Source organism: Electrophorus electricus, chromosome 25, assembly GCF_013358815.1.
Source record: "Electrophorus electricus isolate fEleEle1 chromosome 25, fEleEle1.pri, whole genome shotgun sequence".
Classification (NCBI taxonomy): Eukaryota; Metazoa; Chordata; class Actinopteri; order Gymnotiformes; family Gymnotidae; genus Electrophorus; species Electrophorus electricus.
Window position 1 is genome coordinate 3,316,867 of NC_049559.1, and position 23,390 is coordinate 3,340,256.

At 41.2% G+C, this 23,390-nt stretch overlaps 1 protein-coding gene across 3 annotated transcripts in view; it reads right to left on the bottom strand.

Annotated features, from left to right (window-relative positions):
- Positions 1–31: 31 nt before the first annotated feature.
- Positions 32–23,390, bottom strand: part of kif5c (kinesin family member 5C) — a 29,773-nt gene continuing 6,414 nt past the window's right edge. Inside the window, exons 2-26 of one of the 3 annotated variants that reach the window (XM_027010056.2) lie at positions 21,101–21,188; positions 20,869–20,942; positions 18,698–18,802; positions 18,167–18,215; positions 17,956–18,011; positions 17,505–17,592; positions 17,058–17,182; positions 16,003–16,107; positions 15,375–15,523; positions 12,285–12,433; positions 11,211–11,377; positions 10,526–10,594; positions 9,085–9,291; positions 8,689–8,835; positions 7,919–8,107; positions 7,629–7,746; positions 7,309–7,385; positions 6,816–6,925; positions 6,374–6,475; positions 6,144–6,204; positions 5,920–5,991; positions 4,947–5,051; positions 4,566–4,782; positions 3,263–3,422; positions 32–2,059 (exon numbers count right to left, since the gene is read on the bottom strand). In XM_027010056.2, the coding sequence (XP_026865857.2) occupies positions 3,277–3,422; positions 4,566–4,782; positions 4,947–5,051; positions 5,920–5,991; positions 6,144–6,204; positions 6,374–6,475; positions 6,816–6,925; positions 7,309–7,385; positions 7,629–7,746; positions 7,919–8,107; positions 8,689–8,835; positions 9,085–9,291; positions 10,526–10,594; positions 11,211–11,377; positions 12,285–12,433; positions 15,375–15,523; positions 16,003–16,107; positions 17,058–17,182; positions 17,505–17,592; positions 17,956–18,011; positions 18,167–18,215; positions 18,698–18,802; positions 20,869–20,942; positions 21,101–21,188 (2,775 nt within the window). In that variant the 3' untranslated portion in view covers positions 32–2,059; positions 3,263–3,276. Of the gene's footprint in view, positions 2,060–3,262; positions 3,423–4,565; positions 4,811–4,946; positions 5,052–5,919; positions 5,992–6,143; positions 6,205–6,373; positions 6,476–6,815; positions 6,926–7,308; positions 7,386–7,628; positions 7,747–7,918; positions 8,108–8,688; positions 8,836–9,084; positions 9,292–10,525; positions 10,595–11,210; positions 11,378–12,284; positions 12,434–15,374; positions 15,524–16,002; positions 16,108–17,057; positions 17,183–17,504; positions 17,593–17,955; positions 18,012–18,166; positions 18,216–18,697; positions 18,803–20,868; positions 20,943–21,100; positions 21,189–23,390 lie in introns of those variants that run through there. The other 2 variants (XM_027010057.2, XM_027010058.2) reach the window with 2 other exon arrangements.

Consider the following 23,390-nt stretch of genomic DNA (forward strand, 5'->3'; position numbering starts at 1 on the left):
ACAATTTTCCAGCTACAAAAAAGGACACCTGTAAAAGTTGCTAACATTTATTTCCATAATTGATCCCTCATCGCTGAATTTGCATTATGTAGTTAAATACATTGCAAATCACGTGGTCTCCCCTTATAAATCAGAGAGGTTTGTCAAAAGATTACATACTTTTCAGCTAAATGTGTATCAGATGCTCAGTTCATGGCTCTGAAATGCACTAGGTTAGCATTAAAAACAACATCACATTACAGCAATGAAACACTGGAGGCAGAGGAATGTGATATCACACAAATTAGCAGACCTGTGTGTGCAGAGTCATAACCACAGATTTGCCATAGAAAGACCATGGATACAGCAGAGAAATATAAAAACATATTATTAGAGAGAGACAGCATGTAACACTTTACACCATTATACAGGAACACCACTATCATATGTGTGTTGCACCACTCACTAGGTGCCTCTAGGTGCTTCAGTTGAAAGAATTAACCTTGTTAATAAGGTTTGTTTTTTACTTGAGGTACTCAGCTCATGAGTATAAAACGCATGGGTACAACATACAAAAAAGTATTTTTGTAATGTTTTCTAAGATAGGCAGAAGTATGTCACTCCTGAACTCAGTAAACACAGTCAAAGGAAGAAAATCAAGAACTATGTGCCAGTTCAGAAAACAGGTTTCTGTGCATTAGCCTCATTTGGTAGTGAGACAACTGGTAGTCAGTATGACAACTGCCAAAATGGACAATGTAAAAAAAAAAAAAAGTTTAAAAAGAAAAGTTCAAACACAACATAATGTTTTAATACAACAGAATGGCTTTATCTGATCTTCCCTTCGGTCAGATGCTGAGTGACTAGTCAGCATGCCATTGTGAGGAAGATAATAAATCTGAAAATCTAATGGAAATATGACACAGAATATTATAACTAAACTTTTTACTCTTTATCCTGGACTCCTGGATCATTGCTTGATGAACTGAGTGAACGGTCAGCATCAAAGCAACAACATCTCCAAGGAAGCATTCAAAAAACATTATTTTCCATAAAACACTACCAACCCAAAATCTAGCCATGAGCACATATTAGCATGTTGACTATTACCTTTAAACTATACATTATTAATGTTTTGGTCACCATAACATGTAGTTCAGGCATCTTTATTTGTGTATGATCCGTCACGTGTTTTACTGCCTAAATACTGAACACTGGTAATAAACAAAGAAACAAATAACTAGGCCTGCAGATATTGCTGACAAAGGGAATTCATAAGTACAGTAGACAAAGCATATGAAAAAAAATAAAAAAAATAAAAAAAACATTTAAACAAATAATCCTTAAAGTATTAGAAATATAAATAAATCCAAGTACAAAATTCAGTACTGACATTTCTCACTGTATAAAAAATGTAATACATACATACCTTAAAGGAACAAAGTTTGAGTTCTGAAACAAACTTGTCATGTCTCTACCTGTCCTAAGTAGGCAATAAAAGCAAGCTGAGTTGCTGCCAATAACAAGAAGTTCAGAATATCCCTGAAGTTACACCTAAGGGGAAGGATGTGTTCATCACATGGCTATATCACCTCAGCCTGCCAATAACTACCAGAACATTTGGGTTGTTTTTTAAATAATTGTATTAATACTTTTTAAAACAGCTTTAACTGTTGGATCACTGAAGGAGTCACAACAGAGAGACAGACAGATGGAGAGAGAAAGAGTGAGGGAGAGAAAAAGAGAGAGGCAGAGAGAGAAAGAAAGAAGAAGAGAAGCAGAATAAGAATACTGCTTTTCTGTAATGGGCAATTAGTCATTTCTATGTCAGTGTATATTTGCGTGTGGCTGTCTTTGAATCAGTTTAATATAACACGAAGTCAAACATCCAGTGAATCTGTCCTCCAGAGGATGAGGAAGAAGAGGTATTGTTGAAGACAGAATGTTCTCAACATGTTTAGAGGTTCAGAGGTGAAAGCAGTTGTGCTGGTTTTCCTGAAACAGAAAGGCCCTCCATGGTGAGTGATCCTGTGGACAGATGGAGGACAGAATGCCCAAGGAAAAGCCATTTCTCTTCAAGCTGAAACAGAAACAGAGAGAACAGGACTAAAGTCATGTCATGAAAACTTTAATAACTTAACATGCATTTTTCATGGTGAGAAAAAAAACTTCTGTAAGAAACTGGTTAATATATAGCACCCCCTAGTGGACATAGGCAAAACTATTTTGAGGAAACTTTGAGGAAAGTCAACTTTGTTTCTCAGGGGTTGTTGCTTACAGTTACAAATAGTTCCCTTATGTAAGACCAACTTCTCTGAACCCAAGCCTCAATCCATATATGCCCACCATCCCTAAGTAAATGCCAAATGGTTTATGTAAACGTCCTGCTCTGAGCCGCTTTCCCAAGGCTTTCATGCCTTTACAGACATAAACCTTTTTGTGCAATTTATAAAGGAATTGCTCCATCTTAGTCAAGATGCTGGCACTGTTTGACCGCAACTTCACAGCCACTCATGGTTCCAGACATGTCACATTCTCCTGAAACGTAATTAGTAGAGTGCCATTAATCACAGTTTAACATAAACGGGCCAAAAAGCTTTGGCGCTGGTGAAACCAGATCCAATTAGGCAGGCCTAAAACACAACACTGAGGTAAACAGACAAGACTTTTTTCTTCTTCTTAAAATAAAGGTCTATTTAGTAGGATGTTACATCAAATTCAATCAATTAGGACTCTCTTTTCTAAGCCAGGAGGTGGACTTCTGCTTTCTTAAAAGGATTTCTGATGGAGATTTGCTAAATTGTCTGGTGATTTAATCTGGTCAATCTGACTTTGATGGAAGTAGGTTTTACAACATCCTGATCAAAAAGTCCAGAAATAGGGATTGAAGGAATGTTCAATCTAAAAATAAGGACCAGACGTTGGTTTTTGTGACCTAGGACTGTCGAAAGACATAAATTGAGCTGTGTCATCTCATACCTCCAAAGCTGGAACATCAATCAGTAACGTAGAGCTGCACTTGCAATGAATACATCTTAACGAGATCTCCGCAGACAGTAGAGGTCAGTACACTGTCCTGTTCACTGGAGTGGTTTCCAGTGACTCCCATGACCAATCAAAATCAAAGAAATAAACAATGGCAGTACCAAAATGTGTTGTGTAACGGGGCCCTACAGGTGGATCTATGCCACAGACTGTGGTTGGAAGAGATGGGGGGAAATAAATAAGATGAACATGTGTTTCTGTGGATATGTGCTCATGTAGTGCATAGACTTGACTGTACCATCTCTGTGTCATTCACTTGCTGCTGTGGTGGTGCTGTTGAACTGGCTGCATCTGATGGTGGTGATGATGGCGTGGGCTGGATGCTACCCCACCTCTATTGGCATGGTTTGGCGAAGCAGAGGTAGCTGGATGATGGTGTCCAGCACGAATGGGTTTGGCTACAGAACACAGATGAAAGCCAAATGATTAATCAATCAGACCATGTCATTTTTTAGTATGTGTGTGTGTGTATATATATATATATATATGTGTGTGTGTGTGTGTGTGTGTGTGTGTGTGTGTGTGTGCGTGTGTGTGTTTCTTTAAGAAACAGGCCTGCAAACGTTTTGTTAAAAATATTATCATATTGGAATTTAAACTTGAGAAGTGCTCAAGAAGGTGATTATAATGCTGCATGGCCCCTACACTAAGCCTTTATAACAGCTAATATAAATCCACATAAACACTTATAAAGGCTAAATCCAAACCTCCAAACTCTAATCTAACCATACCATTTCAATCTTAGCACTTTATAGTAAGAAATGAAAACTCCTGTATAAACTTATTATACGGAGAAGGCTTTGACAATGTAACAGTTACTGTACAAGCTTTTACTGTCTAACTGTATTATACAGGTTTCATGTGCATCTTATCACCAAGTGCACAACATAATTGTAAATATGTCAATTGCAAGATGGGACTGTACATTCTGTACATTGTGTACATACATATTTAAATATCCATATATACATTGTACATTGTGTATATAAACATAATATACATATATTGTACATACACTGTAATATATTTTTGTATATATATAGAATATATATTTCTCTATGCACCCCTGTTTGCTTTTTCCTCAGTTTGGACAGAGCACTCAACCATTTCACTGCGAGTTATACTGTGTATGACTATGTATGTGACAAATTAACCAAACTTGAAACTTGAAACTTGAAACAATACAGCAGAAACACAGAGCAAGTTTTTATCTTCATCTTTCAATTTTTCATAATCACCAGCATCAGGAGATATGGGCCACCCCCTCTAGCAGGAGTGCCACACACAGCCAAAGATGCTAATTTACTCAAATTTTTGTAAAAATATCTTTTTTTCCTTTGATTTGACTAGATCCCTCAAGAACAAAAGAAATTTTCAGTGTGTATTTTATGCACGTATCCTGTTGCATCCTGACTGCAATGTCATACAAGATGAAGACATCCAGCTCAGTATCACTGTGAGAGACAGGAACAGAGAGTACTGGAGCCTGCATGTGCATGTGGGCATCGGGTCCGTGCCAGGGCCCCAGTGCTGACACTCACCGATCTGTGCGACGTGGCTCCTACGGGCCTGGTTTTTTGCCCTGACGGCCTCTTTGATGCGGTCCACTTCCTGCTGGTAGCGTTTGCGGTCCTTCATGCTGTTCTCCTTGGCTTCCCTGAGCGCCGCCTCCAGGGCTTTTACACGTTCCACCGTGGCCCGCAGACGCTTCTCCAGCTTGGGCAGCTCACAGCGCAGCTCAGCATTATCGCGCACCAGCTTTTAGGGAGGAAAGAAAGAAACTAGGCTATGTGAAGTGCCCCAGAAGATGAGGAGAAGGTTTAGAAAGAGAACGGAGACGCAGGCTGATAAGTAACATTATTTTTTTATTTTTGATCTTCTTTGTGCAACAGGTGAAGAACATCGAGCGTGACACAGCAGACCTGCTTGTGGACCTTCGTCAGCTGCTCCAGATTGTTCTCCAGGAAAATGATTTTCTGTTTCTGAGCCAGGCTTCCTCCAGACTCATCTGAATCCAACTCTACACTCTATCAAAAAAACAAAGATATACATTGTAATTACTATGGTTTACGTTCACTCAAGTCTGTTCACCAACATTAATGTGTCTGCTGATACAGCTGAACAACAGAACTCTGAGATGTAATGGCAGACACAGAATACAGGCATATAAAAGAAACAACAGAGAAGGTGCAACATGAATAAACGATGGCTCATCCCCTTGGGAAAAGGTGTTGTAATCTGATGTAGCAAAGTGAATATGACTGTGGCCTGATTCTACTCTTGGGCCATAAATTATTGTCTCTGCCCTATTCTGCCCAACACTGTAATCTGTGTCCTAAACAACATAAATCATTTAACTAGCACATGTGAAAGAAGTACTTAGATTATGTGTGATCCTAACACTAAATATATGTCACAAGCACAAACACCTGAATCTCAGTTCAGAATATCAGGACAGAAGCTGTCATTCTGACTACTCAAGCTGCAAAAACATTTCTGTTGTTTTTTTAAACAGCATGGCCCAAAGGGAAAAGAGGGTAGGTGAAGTCAGGAAACATCCATTACTGGGAGGGGAATTGGGCCTCTGATTCCTTTTAGAGTTTGTTTAACCATCACTCCAATGAGGTAAAGACACATTCACGCTTAAAGCAGCCAAAAAACCTGTTTTCTAACTAAACTGGAAATATCTCAAATAGGCTAAGTGTGTTCCCTCCTCTTCCTATTAGAGAGCATACATGCACATTATTCCTTCAGCTACTGGCCACAGAATGAAGCCTTGAAGCCAAGGGACATCTGTGAGTGGATGAGTCAGTGCTGGGTACGGCCCAGGCACTCAAGGGGATGCTGGGAAATGCGGTAAAGCATAAGGCTAAAATAACAGCGAAGGACACTTACTCTGCTGACTCGTGTGTAAAGGTCCTCAATAAAGATTTTACGCAGATTATGAAGAGTCTGCAGCTCCTTTGCCTATGAGTCAATGGGAAAAAAATGCTTTTACGTTTTTAAAAGGATGTGAAAATATTCTTGTAAAAAATAAACTCTTTTGAATGACTAATGAAATAAAAGTGAAGGTTCATTGCCATGCCCTGGAGTCACATCAGAAACTGCAGTTTACTTACCACAGTCTCCTCAAGGCCCTTCAGATCCTCCCTGGCCTGCTCCCTTTTCTCATTCAGCAAACTAATGTGGGCAAAACAAAAATGTTTCATGCACATTCCACATCTGAAACTTCTCACCGAACACATTTACCCTTTTGGACTTTTGTCCAAGTTTGAATTGAATACGAACAATGACCACTGTGATCGGTTCATACAAGTCAGCAAGGCCTTGTTGAATGCTGCCCACTTACACCAGTTTCTGGAGCTTCTCAGTCTTCTCCTGTTCCTCCTCCTTGAGTTTGTCGTAATCGGACAGGAGCTTTTTCTGCTCCAGCTGAAGAGCCTGGTTCAGGCTGAGTGCAAACCAATAGGCCTCGGGTCATTTAAGTGAGGGCAAGCTATTTCTCAGACACATTTACACAACAAACTTAGTCAGCTGGGGATGTGGGTAATAATTCACTTCATGAGTTTCAAAGTACCCAGCTTTATGACAACAGCAAAAAAGTGAATGAAAAATCTTTCTGTTTGACACTGACATTGTGTGACACTGCAAACACTGAATGAAAGGTAGATGTGAACAGTAAGTGTGCCCTAACTGGCCTCTTCTGCTACTTTCCCAAATTCTTAGTGATGCAAAGACTTTGGGTTGCTGTTTTCCTTTGTGTGACAACTTCCTGAAGAGAGAGCACTAACTCTTTCAGCTCGTCCAGGATCCTCTGTTTCTCTTCGATTTCATCTCGGAGGCGGGAGAGCTGCTTCTGGTGAGCCTCTCTGTGAGTCTCCATCTGCTCCTCCAGAGCTTTCTGCACAGAGCACACTGCAAAGGTGAACCATGCACATTGCACTGGTGATACGTGCACACTGCACAGGTGAGTTGTTAAACTGCACAGGTGAGACACGTGCAGATACTCCCAAAGGTCCTGCCTTTACTTCACACCATTAATTTTCCTCCCTTAAACAAACCTTCAACCAAATATGCTACAGCCAATCATGTAAGCCAATCAGGTTTTTCATTAGCATGAAGTAGTGGGTGGGTGAAAAGCACCTTTAGGTCACAAAGCACTAAACTTTTGTGTTTAGTGAGAAAACTAGTAAATAGTGTACTGAGGAGGTGCGCTGGGACAGTGGCATTGCTGGGGTGTGTGTCTGGGGTGGGGAGGGAGGCAGAGAGATGACAATTTTGTACCTTCATCTCTTCAGCATCCTTCATCTTACTCATATGCTCCTTCTCCTTGTCAATTGCAGACACCTCCTGCATCTTTCCTATATTAATAATCAGACATGTGCTACGGTTAAATCACACCATCACAGCTTTCCTCTAGAACACAGAGTTAGCATTTTAAGGACAGCCAGACAATCTATGAGAATGTATTGCAGTGGTGGGAAAGTTCACTCTTGGATATATTTTTGTTTGTGTGTGTGTGTGTGTGTGTGTGTGTGTGTGTGTGTGTGTATGCGCTCTCACATGTGTGTGTGTGTGTGTGTGTGTGTGTGTGTATTACGCACCCTGAGCATGCAGTTTAGCCAGTTCTTCCATCAGTGAATCTTGGCTCTCCTCTAGTTGCCTCTTCTTTTGCTCCACATTCTGCATGTAGTCTGTCAGGGACTTTATCTTGGCCTGAAGCTGCATCATACAGGGACAAAGTAACCCTCAGGAGCTGGGACAGGGGCTGGAACGCCTCCCTCCCTCACCCTGTAGAGGACTTGCTTTTGTTACATAAAAAGAGAACATATTTCTATCGTCTCCCCCACTAGAGGGCTCTGACGAGTCAGTCCTGAGCAGTGTGTGTTGGCACCTGTGAGATGAGGAGCTGACACGAGGCTAGCTCTTTCTCGCTGGCCTGCATCTTGTGCATGGTGTCAGCCTGAGAGACCTCCAGCTGCTTGCTGCGGTTCACCAGTGACTTCACCTCCGACTTCATCTTGCTGATGTACAGGCGCGCCATGGTGAACTCTTCCTCCATCGCACCATGCGCCTCCGTCATCTGAGTGAAAACAACAGTGCTTGTCATTGTAAACGGTTGCATAGTCAACACTTTGAGTGCATCTGAGTGTTAGGGACAGTTGGGTTTGGAACAGGACATGGTCAGGACAGCTCAGTGTCACGAGAAGGTCTCTGTTTTGGTGTAATAGCCTACAACAATAATAAATATAATGATAATAATAAGTTTCATTTATATAGTGGCTTTCACAGACTCAAGGTCAGTTTACAATGCCAAGATGGAGAGAGAAAAAAAAAAGACATTCATTGACACAATCAACACATCAATTAAGAAATACGAATAGGTTAAACAAAAGGTCCTTATTACAATATCAATAAAACTGTTCTATTTGTAGTTTCTGATGGTAAGGGAATACTAGAACTTGAACATGACATGGGACACCAGGCAAAGATGAGTGTGTGCATGTGTGTGTGCGTGTGTGTGTGTGTGTACACGTGTGTGCACGTGCGCGTGTGTGTGTGTGTGTGTGTGTGTGTGTGTAGGCGTGCGTGTGTGTGTGTGTGTGTGTGTGTGTGTGTGTGTGTGTGTGTGTGTGTAAGGTATATCATATCTGATGTTCTTACAGCCTTAAGGTCACTGGTGCCGATTATGCCTCCGATGTCACTGAGGTCTCGTAGCAGCATACCCAGTATCTCTCCAGATCTCTTCTTATGATGGCCACTCATCTCCTGCAGTGTTGCCAGATCCTGCTCCACAGTGGACAGAAGCGTCTACAACACACAAATACACACAGGGTCACTACTTAGTTTGTAGGTAGGGTATTATACCAGCAATCCTCTCCTCTCCTCTCTTCTTCTCTCATTCTTTCCCAATAATTCTCCTCCAAACAATTAGGGTCATTCTTTTATCTCCACTATACTCAGACCCTGTCTCATCCTCTCACCTCTGCCTTCCCACGGATCCAGGCATCGTTTCAGACAAGACCCTCCCTCCCGCCCTCGCCTGCCCCTCCCACTCACGCTCTTCTGTGCAAGCTCGTCGGACAGCTGTTCGTTGCACTTCCCTTTCTGCTCCAGCTCGTGGCTCTTCTGGTCGTAGTTGACAGCCAGCTCCTCCAAGGCCTGCAGCACCTCCTTCACCTCCTCCTTGGCTGCCTCGTGCTCACGCAGCAGCCGAGCCACCTCCTCCTGGGCTTTCTCATAGTCCCGCCGCACTGACAGTATTAGCTGCAGCCATGAAAAGGCACATGTCTAGTGTCTTAGTCACATGATAAAGGTGGGGCAGAAGATTTCACGCTATTTGGACTTGGACAGGTAGATAAGAAAACCCAGACCAGCTGGTGAAAAGGTGCAACCAGAAAACAATGGCAAGTCTGGGAAAGTTTACTCAGGAACTTTTTGATGATACTGAAATCATCCTGACATCTGCACATTGATACGAACAATGGCAAAAACAGCCACAGTCCATCAATCTAAAATCTAAACAACAGAATGAGAAATTTTAAATCTGTACATTAAATCTTTACCTTTTGACAACCATGATATTATTGTAATGGATTCAAGAATGGCATTAAAGTAGGTCTAAGGTTTAAGCATGTTCAAAAAAAGGTATTGTAATTTACATTATAATTAAAAGTTTAAACAACAAAAGTTTCTGCTCATTAGATACCTCAAGCTGTCAAAATGTGGAAAATGTGTGACAAGCTGGTGGGTGGACTAAAGCAGTTTCCATGGAAACAACATTATTCAAATGAATTTCTAACTTATACCTGCATAGCTCAGTAGGATTAAGCTTTAATTCATGGTGGAACGACCTTGAGTTCATCTGATGAGAATTCCCAATTTGGGCGTTTACAGTGTTGCTTATAAGCATGACTTGGGATGGGAAGTAATAATGTAGTGACAATCTATATCCACCAGGTGGCGATAAATCAAGTTGCTGTTATAGTAGCTTTTATCAGCTCACACAAAATGATAATTTCTCACTCACAGCTGGAACATTTTAACCTTTGAAGGTCTATACAAAAAGGAGTCATTTCATATAGGCTGTTTATATGTCTGTGCAGATTACACCAGATTACATCTGTTTTGGAAAAAAAGATGAATGATTCTGTTTGACTATTGCTATTTATCATGTATACAGCAAAATCTCTGTGGTTCCATAATATTTTTTAGTAGTTTGGACATTAAGTTGATAGAGCAGTTATATAACACTTACATAATTAATTATGAAATGTAGTTATTCATGTATATGGCCAGCGGTGCCTACTATCTACTATCACAAGATTTCATAAAGAAGTATATAGGTTTTGTATAGTAGAGTAGGTGTGTTATACGTATGGAATTTTGTATGCGTTACAAATGTTCTATGACATGCAGTGCTGAGTTTCATGAATGAGCTGTGAGAGAAAGGAAAGTGCTTGCAGATGCACTGGGGCACCACATAGGGGAGCAGGTTCACCTCGTCCTGATCCACCATCTGCTGTTTCAGTGACTCTGCCAGCTGACTCTGCTGGTTGATCTCATCATCCTGGAGAAAGAGAGAGAGAGAGAGAGAGAGAGAGAGAGAGAGAGAGAGAGAGAGAGAGAGAGAGAGAGAGAGAGAGAGAGAGAGAGAGAGAGAGAGACAAGTGAGTGAGATTAAAAAGAGAGACAGAGACAAAGACAGAACAGACAGAGAATGAGAGAGTAAGAGAGATACAGATTAGAGAGACAAACAGAGAGAGAGAGAAAGCCAGTGATCTGATAGCCTGTTTACACCTTGCACCTAACGTGATTCATATCTGGAGTGTTTCTGGATTTACTGGCCAGATTCCTTGTATACTTTTCACTAAAATGCATCCCCAGTGTCACCAGGTGAGATCTGATCTTACTTTTCCACGTAAAAAAGCACACCAACCTACACATCGTTTTGGTTTTACTTCCTGAAACCTTTTCATGTGCTCAAATGTGGCTTATTATCTCTTAGCATGGTGTGTCGTTTGAGGGCATGAAACTTCTGGAGGAAGGGACGGCTGTTGATTGGCTGCCTTTAGCATCCCCTGTGCAATCAGGCTTCACGGTGCTGCTCTTACCATGAATCCTGACCTGAAATCCCTTCTCTGACTGTATGCTGCCATGAAGTATTGCTTTTCAATGTTGTGCACCTTGTCATCTAGTTGCTGGTAGAGACTGTTGATCAGTTCCTCATACTGGGTTTTCTCTGGGTCAGAAAGAGGCTGGGGAGGTGGAGCCAGAGTGTCTATTATGGGTGTGGCTTCTGCATTCTTTGATTCCTTCCTGTTATGCTGTTCTTCAATTGGAACTGTCTCGCCTGAGATAGAGAGGAAAAAACAGACAAAGACATAGAAAGAGAGGTGATGGAAATAGGCGATTGATTGCGAACCCTTTGGATGGTGTCAAGTTCTTTCTGAAGACTTAATTTAAATAGCTTATCTGACTGGCTGCTAAAAGCTTTACTTTATTGTATATTTGCCAGTATTACAGAACACTATAATTTAATACTCTTAATTTGGGGGCTTATTTAATTAAAGGGATGAAATGTATCAAAAATATCTATATCTTTTGTAACGAATAAGAAAGTGCATCAGTGTAATTAACAGACATACAGTTTGTATGTCAGGCAACAAACTAATTATTGTGGGTATATAGTTATATTTCAAGATTATCTGTATATAATTATACATTTATAAAGCAGATATGAACCCCTCTTCAGGTACAGCTGGAAACATGTCTGTTTGCCCAACTATCAGTCCAGCTAACAGCAAAGCAGCAGCTTAAATCAATAATAAAGCACATTCTCACAACAGAAGATATGAATATGGATTTTCATCCTAAACTAACAGGTGATGAGGTGCTTTAAGTCTGTTAAATGCCAGTAGACCAGATTAGCCTCCAAAGTGATGATCCTTTTAATTCAGACTAAAAAGCGGCACTGAGACCTCAGGGCAGCCCAGTTGACACGGGGAGGAGACTCGGCCTGAAACATCAGATGTGTAGCTAAGAAGCTTCAAGGGCTTTGCGGGCTTTGAAGTTCAGAGATTGAGGCGGGAGGGTCTTAAGTGTTTGGATCGTATCCATCATGTGCCACATCGTATCCATCATGTGCACTACTGCCATATTCAGCAGAGAATATGACACAAGATGTGGGCACCATATATGGCTTATTTTGAAATCAGACATGTTTCTTATGCTGCTCTTGTTCATGTTTCTCTTTCTACCTTTTCTCCAGCGCTTGAGCTCATTCTCCAGACGCTGAATGATGATTTTCAGACCTCGGCTCTTCTCTTTCTCCTTGTCATACTTCTTCTTCCACTCCTCGGCCGTCAGCTCCATGTTAACCGACACTGTGTTCTTAATGGTCTTCGCCCTGTAGAGAGACATGTGGGGATCTCCATCAATTGTGTGCATATGGCAGAGTGCTTTTTACTGCTCTTCATTAACGCTAAAGTAGTCATGATCGTGGTGACAAAAAAAAGGTTTTTGATCTGTAAAGGAGTCGCTTATGATAATGATCACGGTCTCTCTGGGCTCCTTGTTTTTAATTAAGCATTGCTCTGGCTGGTGGCGAACCCTGACTATAATTCATATGAGTAGTAAAGTATAACTGAACTGAATACACACACTCAGACACACACACACACACCATTCCTAGTCATAGTCAAGCTAACAGCCATATGCATTATCAGAACTTTCCCTGACCAACAGTCCACATAGGGGGGGAATCAGTCTTCATGACACTGAGAGGATAAGGGAAATTGATTTGTAATCACTTTAGCACTGTGCTCTGCTTTAAGCACAGGTGGACTATCTGCTTTAAGCACAGGTGGACTATCCGCTTTAAGCACAGGTGGACTATTTGCTTTTAGCACAGGTGGACTACCACAGGCTATTACACCAAAACAGAGACCTTCTCGTGACACTGAGCTATCCTGCTTCGGTTCCAAACCCAACTTATCTGCCTGCCACAGTCGAGCTCACTGACAGTCTGACATGGCTGGAGCTTTTCTGACTCCCACACACTACCTTCACTGCAAACAGGTCTTAAGCCATTACTGTAACTATCAGGGCTATATAGACTCCGACTATGAAGAAGCGACACGTGCTATGTCCTCTTATACATAATGATGTTGATAATAGCAATGGATACTGGCAAAACTGTTTCAGTGGTTGTTTTTTCTATGGTTATTGAAATGTAATATGAATGTAAATTCTGCAATTCTGCATTGTATTTGGAAGCCTAATCAAACATCGGGGAATCAAACATGGACAATGCTAACGTTTACCCGTAGCCATACCGTGACAGAGCCCCTCCCCAATGGCGCGACTCCTGGCGTGCCAGCCTATCGGGCTACGGCTCTGAAACCCATGCCGAATAATAACAGACACAGGGATGGACACACTGACGGGCACAGGCACTGGGACTGGGACTGACAGTGACCGGGACAGGTACATGCACATAATTAAACAACAGGTTTTAAATAAGTATGGGGAAGCTGGCAGGAGCCCCAGCCTGTCCCCCAGTTGTCGGCTGGCTCGGAGTCCGACTCTGCTGTGGGGGATTGCCCTTCACCGAGTTGGGTAGCTTCTCTGGCTTTGGGGCACATGTCTTAGGAAGAGCACCAGTGGTTTTGCTGTGTGCTGTGTGCCCCAGGTGAGGGAGTGTGCTCCGATGATGACGGCACCGCCTCTGTGAGTCACGCTGGGCAGCTTGCTGATTTGAGTGCGACGTGCCTTGGGTGGAAACTTGGGCACTGGAGGCTCGTCGCTCTCCGAATCTGCTGACCATGTGTCCATCACAGACGGGGAATCCTCATGGAGGGCCTCCTCTACCTCCATTACGGGATTCTCCAAACGGTCGACCTCCGAGTCTGACTGGAGACTGATGTCTCCGGTAGTCCTCCCGGTAGTCCTAGTATGGATCGTAGGACCCCGTGGAGTCCGACCCCGGAAACTTATCGCCATCATCCCCATTCTGGTACTCCGTCACGGGTCTGTAGTACTCCGCCAAGTCTGACCCCGTACTACACTCAGGGCCCCCCAAAATTTCCCAGGAGCACTCTCCCCTGTTGAACCAGTGCAGAGAGTTTCCCCGCAAGGGCTGGGGAGGAACAATTACACGCCTTCTTCCCCTTCTTCTTGCTCCTCTTCCCTGGCATCCTTTGGCAGTCAGTGTCTCTGTGACTCGGGGAGGCTTAGCAGGATGCGAAGAGGAGCCGTGATACACACAACGATGTTTCTTTAGACACATGGTAGACAACGTAGCTCTAAGGCCATCGGGGAATCAAACACGGACAATGCTAACGTTTCCACTAAGGACTTACATATACTCACATTAACAACACAGCGAGGAGCAGGTGTGAAACACATGGGCGCGTAGCCACACGGACACACACACGTAGACGTTTGGGGGAGGGGCCGTACCGTGACACCATGTAAGGCTTTATTGCTAACCAAAACCACCATGCAATATTCTTTTAAAACCTATTTCCAAATACAACATTATGTATATATCTGTAGGTACAAATATTTTAGGTGCATTAAATCTTCACAATAAGACCGCTGTTGTATCATTCACAATTTGCAGAGTTTGTGTGAAAGGCATTAGAAGATAGAAAGTATCAGTGCATTTTGGATTTTATAATAATTAACTTTCAGCATCTTGCTGAGGGGAGGGGCAGGGCTTGGGGAATACAGACAGGCTGCTGAGGTTTGCAGGGCATAGACTGCACTTTAAGACAGAGAATGACCTAGGGGATCACAGCCTGCTAGAGAACCCGCCATGAATATTTATGTTTATTAATATTTACAACACTTGCTGATGATCTAGAGTGAGTGACACACACACACACACACACACACACACACACACACACACACACACACACACAGTGACAACCATTGTGGGATACTTCCATTTACTTGTATACTATTGTAGATTAATAATGCTATCTGTACACCTAATATTAAACCTGCTCATCTTTCAACTGTTATTTTTTAGAACCTGCTGTTTGGGAAAAAATTCAATTTTCACACTTTCCATGGTCTCCTTTCCTCATTGAGACACCCCAACTGTATTTTTCCTATGTTAGTATACATGGGAACATTTACATGTCTCCGCACATACACTTTAAAGAGGACACTACAAATAAAAATGAATCCTAAAGGAGATCCCTTGGCCTGATGTCCTAGCATGAGTCTTTTTTTATTGAACACAACAAAGCACTACCATAAGTACCTCTTGACAGGAGCGTCTGTTAAGTACTGCAAACGCCAGTGTAAATGTGGTGCTCACGGCATCGCGCTCTGACCTCTGGCCGAACATGAGCGTGGACTTGGTCTCAGCCTCGTTAAAGACGGACGGCGAGCAGCAGATGATGATGGTGGTCCTGCAGTTGCCGCCTAGTGAGTCCTGCAGGATTCGGGTCATCTTGCTGTCCCTGTATGGGACGTGGGTCTTCTGCAGGAGTAAAAGCATGCCATGGCAGCATCATGTTGTAGTGCCATTGACCACACTCACAGATACCGGGTTACACACAGCTGATGACGGTTAATGTTGACATGGCAGTATAGTCATATATTATGGGGGTATAGTTATATGTGTATGTTGTAATGTTTGGATGCGTAATAATCGATTATAGGTTATGGTTGGCTAGAAAGTGACTAGCAAATGTAAATGTAAAATGCAAGGCTTTTCAGGTGAAAAAAACCCTCATATAGCTTTGTTGTGTTTAATGTGATTATGCACTTTTTAGAAAAGTATATAACACTGAATAGGTAAAACACCAGATAGACTGATACATAGACTGATACATAGAAGAGCAGGGAAAGAGGAGAAAGAGAGGGATGAAAGAAAAGGAAGAAACAAGAGAGAATTTGAGAACAGACACAGAGAGGGAGGGAGAAAATGAAGGAGAAAAAGACACACACAGTACTTACAGTTCCTTCAGCCAGCGCTGAGATAACATTCCCCAGAGCAGAGAGAGATTTATTGATATTTTTAGCTTCATCTAAGACAGCTCCTTCTGCTCCAGTTTTACTGACCTTAAAGGAAGAGGTGAGAGAATGCACACACACACACACACACACACACACACACACACACACACACACACACACACACACACACACACACACACAATGATGTTCTATTCTGTTCTGATCTATTCAAAGGTATGTGTATGATGAGTATGTGTGTGTTTGCGTGTGTGTGTTTTCAAGAATATTTCTCCTAACATATTTAAATAATGGTGGAGAACGAGCCAGCATCTACATAATGCTAACTTGGCCCTACCAGCTATCAGGTATTATCAGCCCTCTCCTATCAGGTACTATCAGCCCTCTCCTATCAGGTATTATCAACCCTCTCCTATCAGGTATTATCAACCCTCTCCTATCAGGTATTATCAGCCCTCTCCTATCAGGTACTATCAGCCCTCTCCTATCAGGTATTATCAACCCTCTCCTATCAGGTATTATCAACCCTCTCCTATCAGGTATTATCAGCCCTCTCCTATCAGGTATTATCAATCCTCTCCTATCAGGTATTATCAACCCTCTCCTATCAGGTATTATCAACCCTCTCCTATCAGGTACTATCAACCCTCTCCTATCAGGTACTATCAACCCTCTCCTATCAGGTATTATCAATCCTCTCCTATCAGGTATTATCAGCCCTCTCCTATCAGGTATTATCAATCCTCTCCTATCAGGTACTATCAACCCTCTCCTATCAGGTATTATCAATCCTCTCCTATCAGGTATTATCAATCCTCTCTTATCAGGTATTATCAACCCTCTCCTATCAGGTATTATCAATCCTCTCCTATCAGGTATTATCAATCCTCTCCTATCAGGTATTATCAGCCCTCTCCTATCAGGTATTATCAATCCTCTCCTATCAGGTATTATCAATCCTCTCCTATCAGGTATTATCAGCCCTGTCCCATGACACATCATCAGCCCTGCACTATGATGTCTGAGAGGTGCTGCACCTTCTCGCTCCCAGCCAGGTCCACCAGGTAGAGCTTTCCACTCAGCTTCTTCTCTGTCTCCACATTCTCCTGCTTGATGTTGATCAGGAAAATGCTGTGGCTGCGTGAGCTGTGCTCATTCATGTCTGAGAAGACACATCAGCACAACATTAGGGCAACGTACGCACAACCTAAACAATGTTATTGCAGCGTATGCACAATGTACACAACGTTATGATAATGTGTTGGTGTTAGTGCAAGGTACGAGTAACCTACAGTCTGAGAAAAACTGGGAGTGGTGAAACGTATGACAGCCCAGTGGGATTATGTTTCAGACATGACTAATGAAGAATGCTTTAGTGCAACACGCATAATGAAACAATGAAACATGAGTTCAGCTGTGATCGGCAGAATGCTCTATGTGACTTTTATTATAGAATGAAAGTCCTGGTGATCTTAGCTACTCACTGGTGACGGCCACATGACGATTGGCTTTGCCTTCGTCAATAACGTCCATGACCTCCTCAGGGCTGGACACGAAGCGCTCCGTACAGCCCTTTCCACAGAACGATCCACACATTTAAACACATTCTATTTATTCATAAATATTCAAATGCAGTGCTCATTCTTGCTGTTTACAAACATGTTTTTGTTGCTTATTTACTATATCTATCCATTCCCTAATTGCTATATAAATTTCATTATTTAAATTACAAATAATCTAATTTACAAGAAAATTGTGGATTCTGGACCCTTTGTCACTGGCCCTCTTGTATGATTTTGTTATATGCACATAACAACAGTATTATGCTAGACTTTTTATTTCTGTTTAATCAAAGTGGCAGAATGTTTACTTGAGGAATTCTGTCTTGTTTAAACTCTATCTGATCAATTTAACAGTGAAATCATTTCTGCCTACCTTGACATATGGTACCCTATTCTTATCTTCATGTACTGCCAGGTTTGTCTTGGACACTAAAAGGCAAAAAGAGGTAAGAAGTTGAATGACAGACTATTTATCTTATGAAATTTAACATTCAAACCAGATAAACACTCACACTGCTTCTTCTTTAGTATTATGTCACATAAGCAAAAACCTCTTATTTCAGTTATAAAAAGCTAATTCTCACCATCCAATAGGTCTCTGATTTTGTCCAAGTAAATCTCAAAATAAGACACCTGAATAGACAGAGTAACAAATTATCAAGACACAGAAATACATTATAATGTGTTTGCACTAGAGAAATAATTTTTGAACCCTTAGCCAGGCCCTAAGCTATTTATCATGCTGTCAGCTAATTTTAGAGCGATTACCAAACCAAATCTATGGCTGTCAATGGGTGACAGAGGGAAGTACAGACACATTTTAAAAGGTTTTGGTTCAATAGACAGAGGCAGCATAACAGCAACAGGGAAGGTTAATGGATGTGAACCACACTCATATGGCACAGGTAAAACTCCTGCTGTCACACCAGAGTGTGCCTTGGTCCCTAGAGGTATCCACAAATGATCTGAAAACCCTAGAGCAAGAAATTTATTAGATCAACCGCTGACGTGTTATACATACGGAGGAATAGCAATGTAAATGTTGTGGGTTTTAAAGAGGCCAGCAAAAGACACTTAGCCTTTCTGAGCTGTTTTTGTTTTTTTTTTCATTTTACCTTGATGTGGAACTCCAGGTTCTCGTCCATGGAGTAGATGTGGTCAAAGATGTCCTGAGCAATACGTGGAATTATGCCCATATGTTCCAGGTCATGGAGTTTTCCCTGGGTGAGAAGAATGGAAAGAGGGACAGGACAGATGTCATTTGAAGAGATGGGGCATTTATGATCAGGCAGGATGATGTTTTCAGAACAAAGGCAAAACACTTGGGTCATCTGCAGCACTTAGAGTGCAGGATGCTTCAACACCCTTCCATAGTGTGGTTTCACGTTGAATGCCTGTGATTCTAGATGGACATGAGATATGTATTTGACTGCAGGAGGCTCATATTCCTTCTCATACTGAACACTACTTCATATGATATAAAAGTCTGAGAGAGGGAGAGAGAGAGAGAGAGAGAGAGAGAGAGAGAGAGAGAGAGAGAGAGAGAGAGAGAGATGGGGGTTGTATTTGCAAGTGATTGAATATCTTTAATATCATTGTATATCATCTTCACTTTATGTGAAGTCGTGTGAATGCAGAATAATAAAAACCAAAATTAAAAATAAAACAAAATAACACTCCAGACAATTAGATTATAACACCTTAAGCATAATAGGATTGTTTGCAGGTATAGCATATCAAAGTTAACGATCTCTTTTTAAAGCCATTTGTCTTAGGACTCCAATTATGAGACACTACCACTGCAATTATTAGACTTCATATTCAGCTCACTGAAAGATATTGTCTGTTTCCAGGGAAACAGCTGCAGCCAATTGGCAGGCAACAGGCACTTATCGTCTGGCATATTGCGAGTGCCTTGGTGTACTCACACCTTATCGCCATTTTAGTCCTGGCGTTAAAGCCCGTATTGCCCATAGACCACAGCAATGTCAGAGAACCTTCAGGATTTTTTTTAAAACTTAGGGCTGCACTATACAGACAAAATATCACATTGCAATTGCAACAGACATACTGTTTTGTGTTATGTATTTAGGGCACGACTGTTATCACATATTAGACGTGTGGTCTTAAGCAATTTCTATGAAATGGTCTGTATTTGTTTGAATGCGTGAGTCGTGGAGATTTGTCTGAACCTTCACAACACACAGGTTCCCAGTGTGACTAGTGAACATGCAAAACTGACAAAATGAATGACATTTCCTGATTTTGCAGCATCTTTTTTATTTCCATTTGCTGATTTGTTCTGTATCTCATTGTCTAAATCTTTCCTAAGGGAAATAAATGTTTTTAACAATACCTACACTTTTATCCCTCAAATGCAATCCTTGGGTTGGGCTACCTGTGCCCTCATTTTCCCTCTAATGCACATAATTTCTTATATATATAGAAAGAGAGAGAGATTCTAATAGTATACTCTAGATAAGTGACAAAAATACTAAAATATGATTTTTTAAATTGTTAATATCAGTAAAATGTTTTGATAGTTTTACACTATCATGGCAATTTGTGGATTCATTCATATCACAGTGGTGAGTTGATGAAGACCTGAACCATCTACAAATTGCCAGTGAAACACCTGTGCATTTGTGGATTAAGACATTGCAATGCATGTATATCACATCACCTGTGCATTTTGGGGTTAAGGCATAATTATGTATGCCAATAACAGCACCCATGCAGTTGGGAAATAAAACATCATTATGCATGTGTATAACTCTGGCCCAAAGGTCCAAACCCAATCCCCATAAAGGATGCTATTTGGTAGGAGGGGAAGGTGAGAGGACTAGGATGGGTTGTTTTGCAGGACTCTCACCTTCACTCACAGACATCACCAGGACCCTGGTACTGCTCCACAGAGCACATATCCCCTTAACGCTTCTGGCGCTACAAAAACTGCAATTTGCAATTTCCTGCCTTATTATGCTCACCAGGACAGATGGCTGGATTGATGAACACAGTAAAAAAAAATCCCCTGATTATCCAGCAGTGGTAGTCTACTCCATCCTGCCTTCATGAGGCAAACAACCATGAGGAAGAATTCTCCCATGACCATCTTTTTACTGGAACTTGTCTTGGAGATTAGTCTACAAGCTACAAAACCAATTTAGGAATGTGTTTTATTCTGATGCTTATTTCAGCTGCAAATATATTGACTCCAACTGTATAAGGCTAAATTAAACCAAATTTCTCCAGGGGCCAGGTAATAATAGAGGCTTTATTAGCATACCTCCATGGTATGCGTCTTCCCTGATGAGGTTTGTCCATAGGCAAATATGGTTCCATTGTACCCTTCAAGCACATCTGTAGAGAAGAAATTGCAGCTAATCTTCATTATTTGTTAGTGCATTGTATGTGAGCTACAAATGTCAAGTCTTATCACAGAAACAGAATACAATAATCAGAGTAGAGAATGGTGAAGAGTAGAGAGTAGAGAGTAGAGAATTTTCAGGCGATCTTACCTTTAACAATCTGTTTAGCACAGGCATCGTAAACCAACTCTTGTGTTGCATTAGGAGGAAGAACGCTGTCAAATATGTAAGGTTTGCCCTAGAAAAGACAACAGAGTTACGTCAGAACAAAGGAAAGAAACCAGGAAGCCAAGTCCATCCCACAGAGCCCTTTTAGGTAGTCACATATGAAATATTTATGTTTTTTCATACTCATCCAAAAAGCTGCTGAGTTAGATAAAGACTTTTTATTTATGTATTTATCTATTTATTTATCATTCTTAGAACCTACACATACAATTATTTTTAAAAAATCATTTTTTGGAACACTTCCTCTACAATGGCACGTACTAATGTTTTAGCCTCTTTAAAATGAGCTAATTACTTAAGCAGTTCCAGCCACTAGTATAATCAGTGCATGGAGATTATCTCAGTCCAAAAATGTTATTGCTGTAACCAGTGCTGTGGAGATTATTTCAGTCCACTGCTGTAATCACTGTAACCAGTGCAGTGGAGATTATCTCAGACCACTGCTGTTATTGCTGTAACCAGTGCAGTGGAAGTTATCTCAGACCACTGCTGTTATTGCTGTAACCAATGCAGTGGAAGTTATCTCAGTCCACTGCTGTTATTGCTGTAACCAGTGCAGTGGAAGATATCTCAGTCCACTGCTGTTATTGCTGTAACCAGTGCAGTGGAGATTATCTCAGACCACTGCTGTTATCACTGTAACCAGTGCGGTGGAGATTATCTCAGTCCACTGCTGTTATCACTGTAACCAGTGCAGTGGAGATTATCTCAGACCACTGCTGTTATCACTGTAACCAGTGCAGTGGAAGTTATCTCAGACCACTGCTGTTATTGCTGTAACCAGTGCAGTGGAAGTTATCTCAGTCCACTGCTGTTATTGCTGTAACCAGTGCAGTGGAAGATATCTCAGTCCACTGCTGTTATTGCTGTAACCAGTACAGTGGAAGATATCTCAGTCCACAGCTGTTATCATTTTCTCGGCAGGTGTCATTGCATATCATGAAGCAGAAGCAATGCGGAATGGAAATGTGGAAAGAAAATGCAAGAATATGTTTAGAACAATTTGGATTGTTTTCAATCTTAAAACCTATATAAGATCATACTAATGAAGTACATTTTAATTAAATGCAAATGACAATAAACACCAACATATGCCTATAACATTTCCTAGATAAAACATATTTATTTTAAAGGAGTACACATCATTTAAGTAGAAAAGACAAATGCTCACCCATGACTATCAATCTGCATTTCCCTAGAGAACAAACAGTTTTGCACACTCTTTCTTTACCTTTATTTATGGCAGAGCTGTGTGGTTGACGTATATCTCAAATAAGCAATAGATCATGGGGGGGGGGGGGGGGGTTTCATCACAAATAACAAAAACTAAGAATTAAAAGATAGAACTGAGTTATTTATTAGGGTTATTGTGTTATTTGTAATTTGTAATATTTGTAATTGTGTTTTGTGTTATTTGTTATTTGTAATGTTAATCTATGCACACCCATTCATTGTGCAGTTAGAAAATAAAAAGGTTGCTCTGTAAGACATGCATCGCTATCAAACAGCCTCGTGTGTTTTGTTCTGTCCACACAGCAGTCGAACTAAATGTTAATGGTGGATGTAGTATTTGATGTACGTCTGCGGTCACATTATCCAAACAGCCTGCAGATCAAATCTTATCTTATAAAGTCATGCACTGTTTTCCTCATTTTGTGTATGCACAAAACAACTAAGGGTTGGGTGCATAAAGCTAGTTGTTACTTAGCAACGTGTTAGAGGAATCATACAGTTTCAGTGTGAAAAAGTGAATAGAGTTAGAGCGCTTCTCAATCAGTCAGACTGTGAGGTTGGAACTGTTGTTTACCTGGCTACATATCCTGTATATTACTAAAATATATATTACTTAACTGAATCACTGGTAAGTCATGTGTCATCAATCACCCTAAAAAATTGTCATGTTTAGTTTTTCACTCTGAACAAGCATCATGCAATTCATTATATGTAATTAATTTTTTAAGATGTAGGACAAATTTCACAGGACAAACTAAGTAGTCACTGAGCTGGGAAAGAGCTGAGCATCAATCCATATTGACTACACAGTGGAGTAGTTGGAAGATTTCTCAGACCACACTAAAGGGTGAGAAAACTAAAAACCAGATCAGAATGGGCATAAAGAGAGAGACAGTTAACGTCTGCGTACTGCGAAACACACACATAAAGGAAAGTGTTGCACCATTTCTCTTGTTTTCTCCAAGGATGGGCGCGACTG